Source organism: Camelus ferus, chromosome 25 (genome assembly GCF_009834535.1).
Source record: "Camelus ferus isolate YT-003-E chromosome 25, BCGSAC_Cfer_1.0, whole genome shotgun sequence".
Lineage (NCBI taxonomy): Eukaryota > Metazoa > Chordata > Mammalia > Artiodactyla > Camelidae > Camelus > Camelus ferus.
The window spans coordinates 32,362,963-32,369,564 of record NC_045720.1 but is presented as its reverse complement, the minus strand read 5'-3'; the positions used below and the strand labels follow the sequence as shown (position 1 = coordinate 32,369,564).

At 43.1% G+C, this 6,602-nt stretch overlaps 1 protein-coding gene across 5 annotated transcripts in view; it reads left to right on the top strand.

Annotated features, from left to right (window-relative positions):
* The first annotated feature begins 51 nt into the window (after positions 1-51).
* The window catches only part of MTDH (metadherin), a 51,810-nt gene continuing 45,259 nt past the window's right edge, over positions 52-6,602 (top strand). For 2 of the 5 annotated variants that reach the window (XM_032468047.1, XM_032468048.1), the window contains exon 1: positions 53-777. In XM_032468047.1, the coding sequence (XP_032323938.1) occupies positions 397-777 (381 nt within the window). In that variant the 5' untranslated portion in view covers positions 53-396. Of the gene's footprint in view, positions 778-6,602 lie in introns of all 5 variants that reach the window. The other 3 variants (XM_032468045.1, XM_032468049.1, XM_032468046.1) reach the window with 3 other exon arrangements.

Genomic DNA, 6,602 nt, shown 5'->3' with positions numbered 1-6,602 from the left:
TGACCCTAGCCCCGCCCACGGGCGCACACGTGACCCGCGGCCCAGTCGTCGTCTGCGCGCGCGGCGTGGATCGCGGCCGGAGCCGCCATTGTTCCGCCGAGGGAGGACAGCGGGGCCTGGCACTGGCGCCGAGACGCCGCTTAGCGGCCGCCACTGGAGACACTCCCTCCCGCCGCCCCCCTCCTCCTGGCGGCGGCGGAGTGAGGCTGACAAGGGGGAACTGAGAGCCCCTTATCCTGGCGGCGGCAGCGGCCGATCCCCGGCTCCGGCGCGAGGGGCGGCCGCGATGCGCTCGGCCTGAGGCGGTCCGGCCGGCCCTCCCTTGCTTCCCTTGACTCTTCCACGGCGTCTCTGCGCCCCAGCGTCATCCTGCGAGTCCCCCTGACGGGAGGGAAGATGGCTGCACCGAGCTGGCTGGACAAGCTGGCCCAGCAGGCCGAGGAGGGCTCGGCCCGGCTGCAGGAAATGCTCTCGGTCGGCCTAGGCTTCCTGCGCACCGAGCTGGGCCTCGACCTGGGGCTGGAGCCTAAGCGGTACCCGGGCTGGGTGATCCTGGTGGGCACGGGCGCGCTCGGGCTGCTGCTGATCTTCCTGCTCGGCTACAGCTGGGCCGCGGCTTGCGCCGGCGCCCGCAAGAAGCGGAGGAACCCGCCCCGCAAACGGGAGGAGGCGGCGGCCGCTTCGGCCCCGGCCGCTGACGACCTAGCTCTGCTGAAGAATCTCAGGAGCGAGGAGCAGAAGAAGAAGAGCCGGAAGAAATTGCCCGAGAAGCCCAAAGTGAGTAGGGGTTGGAGCGGCGGGATGTATGGGCGAGGGGCCGGCGTGGAGTCCCCCGAGCGAGCGGGCGGCCGAGCCCAGCCGCCCCAGCCGCCCCAGCCGCCCCAGCCGGGCATGGAAAAGGAAAAGAGCGAGGTTAGTCGAGAGCCGGAACGCAGTTCTCCCCAGGGGAAGGAGGTGATCGGGGGACACGTTACTTGAAGAATGGTGGAAAGTCAGGAAGTGTAAGACGGGTGGGGGGAGATCAGTTTCGAGGAAGGAAGTTAGAAGGTATGAGGCATGTTTAAATAAAAGCGCTCAGAGGTCAAGCCGTTTTCGGGAACCTTGACCCCAGAATGACATGCCAACCCTCCTTGAGGCCTACGGGGTAGGCTGCGATGTGTGGAGGGTAATGGGACCTTAATGTGGTGGTGGGAAGTTGTGGCAAGACCGCGGCTGGAAGACAGAGCCTACTAGTTCAGTCCCATTGAAGTGGCAGGTAGTGAAGGCGATATACGGTGACCTAGAAACTCTGGGGCTTACTTAAGGATTAAAGGTACGCAGGTCTAGACGTGCTTCCATTTTAGTTGGGACTGTTGAAGGGAAATGGTTGCCCACTCTCATTCTTATGAATGTGGCCAATGGAGGCCGGAAGAGGAGAAAGGCAAGAGGGAGTCTTTTTTTGATACGCTTTGGGATACTTGGCCCTCTGAGAGAGCGCTAAAGCAAGTTCAGCGAAGTGGTGCGGGAGGTTTTGAAATCGAGTAAAGGGATGACAGAGCAGAATGGTGCAGGCTGAGAACGGGATTCAGGCACGCTTTACCGGACCACGTGTGGAAATGCAGAGAGCATCACATCCGTTGTATCACGCCTTTCTGTTTTATTTCTACATTGTTTATTGCTGTTTCCCCCTGGTTCTTCTCTTATAGCTTTCATAGTTTCTATCTTTTAAAAATACTTTACAGTTGAGCAGAGTATAGAGGGCGTGCGGAATTAGAAACCGCTCCTCACCTATTTTTATATCCACTGAATTAAGCTCTTCACCTTTCTAGTAGGATAAAGTACTATGTGAAATGCCCTCTGGTGTTTGCTGGGCAGTGGGAGATACACACATAGGAGTTAGTCGTGGAAACTAATGTAGGAGACAGATTCATAAATAATTCTATTTTATAGACTGGTAGCTGCTGTAGAGGTGTGAGCAGTGTAATGAGGTCTGGAGAGTGGAGACTAGTTCTGTTGGAGGGATTTAGGAAAGTTATTGGAGAAAGTGGGATTTTGAGAGTATTGCTGGTAGTAGAAAGAATAAGGCTATATTAGAGACGTGACAGGTTACAGTTACTGCATTGTTAGGCCTAGGTTAGACTCGCTGATGAAGAAGATGTGAGATACAAGGCCTAGAAAAGGATACAGTTTTGTCAGTATGAATACTACCTTAAGTTAGGAGAAGATAGAACTGATTTGGGACATGCGTAATTATGTTTAAATTTGTAGAGAGCATCAAGGATTACCAGAAAATAATGTTATGGTGGAAATAAAGAACCTGGCTCCAAGATAGGAAAAAAAAAAAGTGGTCTTAAAAACTACAGAAGTTAATAAGCCTAGGCTCTGTGTGGATGAAGCAGGTTGTGAAAATTTCAAAGCCCTGTTTGGGACGTCTGGAAGTTCAGATAGACTTGAGTCAAGAGGCAAGTGCTCCAAGAGCCCATCTGAAGTGCATCGCAACACTTACATGACCCATCAGAAGAAGGAACTCAGGCAGACTCCGACGGACTTGTACTGTGAAAAATGCTCGTCAAACTTAGGACTTATGCCTTCTCCATTTCATTTGAGTAAAGGACCAGGGAAATAAATAAATAAATCTAGTATCTAGTGGAGAATGGGAAGACTGATGGAGTGGTTGAATGTTAATTGTGTGAAAGAAAGTATTTGTCTGTCTAAAGGTAAAGATATGTTGGAGAAGTTTATCAACATTTGCAAAATTGTGGCTTTCAAACGTCTTTGACTGCACCCTAGAGTAAAAAGTACATTTTCCATTACAATACCCCCACACACACATATCAAACTATTCTGTTTGTTTTTCTTTAACAATACTTATGACTCACTAAATTGGTTTCACATTTGATTGCAAAGAGTGACCAGCACTTAGAAAAACATTGTTTTCTAGGGCTAAGAAGTATAAACTGCCATTTATTTGGGACTCATATGCTTTGCACTGTGCTAAGTATTTACTTGGAGAAAAGCAGGATACTGCTTGTAAATTGAAGGCAGTAAAAAGGAATACAATATTCATATGTCTCACAGTGAAAGGAATAAAAAACTAAAAGCTCAGTTTCTCCCCAGGGAGTTCTTCATTCCAGTTGTGGAAAGAGATATCAAAAAATTAACAATGCAATCCTAGTGTGGGCCCAGGTGACTGTAAAAGACCTTATCACAGGATTCAGCTATGAAAGTGGGTAGGAGTAGGATAGTGGGAGAGGCTGAAGAAAGCAAAGGCGCTGAATACGATTGGCAGGGGAAAGCCTTAACTCCCATCAACCTGGCAGGAATTGGGAACTCTAAACTTGAGTAAAGCATTTAACCTTGCTCCACTTAGCTTATCTTGTTTATAAATTGAGTATCTTAGTTGGGTTAAAACACTGCGGGATTTGTCAGTGTTAACCCTATTTGCAGTAGTTACTTTGAATGTGTGTTAAAATGTGAATTCCTGAGTCCCACTGCACATCTTATAAATTCAGAATCTTTGGAACTGAGTCCAGGGAAATCTGCATTTTTAACAAGCTCCTGTAGTAAATCCTTGCTTATCTGTTTGAAAAATCACTCACTGCAGTAGGGCCGTAAGATCCATTGTATAAGAAATTTCGAACTGGGGTTGTGTTCAATCTATAATCCATCTCTACATCATCCTGATAAACATTTTGGGATATACTTAATTCTGATGCACGTGAGTTAAGTGATGTAAACTGCTGTAGTTTTTTTGAAACTATATTTGCTTAAATACTTTATTTTCATCCTTTTAGTCCATTCTTTTTAGTTTTCTCTTAAATCATTGCCAATTTCACAAGTTGAATTTTCAAAATTTGTTTCTAGTTTCTTGTATTTATTTGTAGAGTAGGTGCTATTTAGCTTTTTAAAATCTATTCATAAGCATTTTTTAAAAATTCTTTTGTCAGTTTGGTTTTTATCCCCTAATATCTTAGCTATAGGTCTTCAAGGGCATAAATTGCAGTTCGCTCCCCTGTTAAAAGTGAAGGGGGTGGCACTTTTCACTGGGCTTAGTTACTAGCCTTTTTGGAAATCATTGTTCTCTTATATGTATTTCTTAAGACTTCTAGTTCATTGTGAGTATTAAATAGGCACTTGGTAAGTATTTTTCACTTCATCTGTGCAATGATTTAGATGGATGTGAGATGTCAGGTAACTGGTCTTCAGCAATTGTTGCTTTCAATTTCAGCTGGAAGCACATGACCAAGATCATTGTCAAAGAAATTTCATTTTAGTGAACAGGTGGTTTTTATATTAGTGTAAGAATTTTTCTTAAAGATTTCGCCCTAGTGCAATTCTTAATGTCTATAATCTCAGTAAATAAAAGAGTAGTGTCTTGTCTTGTTTGCTGCTGTATAACCTTGCACAGTACTTGGCACTCAATAATTATTAAATGCATAATATAGTAAGAAGTTCCACTGAAGTATTTATGCAACTCATTTCTATTTTTCATGCCTAGTTGACAGCCATATGAGCCACCTTTTTATTTTTACAGTGGAAAATGGCTGTTTGCCTCATCTGGCTAAAATTTTGTAAGGTCCATCTTTCTACAGCCAACAAACCATTCTACTAGTACACAGTGTCTTCTGAGTTCATTACTACTTTTCCAGTTTCACTGCCACTGCCCTACTTTTGGACTCTATTACCTTTTGCTTAGGCTGTTCTAACAGCATCCTAACTGGTTTTCCTGCTTCCCAGTCCCTTTGTTGCCAATCCTTTCGACCCACTCATGCCAGTTAAATCTTTTAAAGCCCAACTCTGATTGAGTGACTTTCATGTTCACATCTTTTCAGTAGTTTCCCCATCACCTATTGAATAAAATTCAGTCTGTGACATGACACTCAAGGCTTTTCATGATCTAACCCCATCTTAGATTTATCTCTTATCATTACTCCTAAGATGTTACCATTAGCTAGACTTCTGTGTCTCTTTATTCATATTGTTTTCTTCTATTCATGTTATTTCTTCTAAGAAGCCCTTCTTTCTGTATTTCTACCAATATCTACTTATCATTCAACACCCAGCTACCTATGTTGCTACCTTCACTGTAAATCCTTCTCTAGTTTCCTAGCTGGAGTTAGTCTCTCATTTTATTTTATTTTATTTTATTTTTTAATGGAGGTACTGGAGATGGAACCCAGGACCTTGTGCATGCTAAGCATGCACTCCATCACTGTGCTGTACCATCCCACCTAGTCTCTATTTTTCATATGTTTATTTTATATTTTTTATGAGAGCTAAAACAAGAAGGCAGAACATGGCCTGGAAATGCGCCTTTAGGATGACTCAGATTTTTTCACAGCTCTGTGCATGTCCGAGAATGACAAGTATTGATTTTGGCATTAGAAATAAATTTTAGTGAGTAAGTGAATTGGCTGATGTGGAATTCCCCAAATAATGGGAATAACTTTATATTAGCCTGTGGTAACTGGACCATTCCTCTCATCTCCAAAACCTCATGTCTAGGCGTATACTTGACTTTTACAGTTGGAAATCTGATGTTTGTCTCAAAAACTGTAATATCTTTAGAGCACCATTTGTAATTCCCTGCCCTCTCCCAGTCTTCCCCATTTCTGTAAGTGGTAAAATGACCCTGCCATTCTTTCAGTTATTCAATCCAGACATCTAAGAATCATTCTTGGTTTTTCCCTTTTCCTTACCTCTTCATCTTCTTCATCTCACATTTAAGCTATCAGCAAGTACCATCGATTTTTATCTCCAGAATATATATTCAGTCCAGCCACTCTCATTCTGCTGTCACCTTAACTCACTTGTACAGCAGTAGCTTCTGTTGACGGCCTCCAGTCCTTTCTCAACATCCTAAGGCTAAGTCTTTTTATGAACAAATCACCATCTTGTCTAAAACCAACACTTCAGTAGCTTTTCCACTTAAAATCTAAACTTCTTTCCTTATATGGCCCAGCACCTGCTTTTCTTTCTCAGCGATTTTGAGGTAGTTTCCTCTCATTTGTTACCTCCAGCTACAGTGATCGTTTTTTCAGTTCTTCAAACTCTTTCACAACCCAGTGGCTTTATATGGGCTGTTATTAACACTTCTGGCACATTCTTGTCCCCACTGTTTTAATTAGCCTTTAGATCTCACTTTAAAACTCACCTTCCCAGAAAATGTTTTCCTGATCACCCTATTGGAAATGGGCATCCTCTTCTATTTTCTCTCTCAACTTCTTGTGTGTGTGTTTCCTTTATTATCGTTATCATTGTTTGTAAATTTTGTATTTACTTTCTCCCTCCACTATATTGTAAGCCTTGATACACACCAGTAAACAGTGACTGGTGTATAAGCGCCTTTGATAATCATTTGTTAAACTAAATGCTGAATGAAGTGACTAAAATGACATCTCACAGTTTAATTGGATAATATTATTGAGTTAAATAAATTTATATTTTAAAATAATCTCAATAGAATTACCTTTTATTCGTAGGTAGTGGTTTTGCCATATTATCCCAGGTACTACTAAAGATAAATTGTATCATATGCCACCTACACGATTTTCTTTTTCCCTTTAAGTCACTAGTCCCCATAGTTTTAAGTTCTAAAAGAATACTCATTTGATTAAAAAATC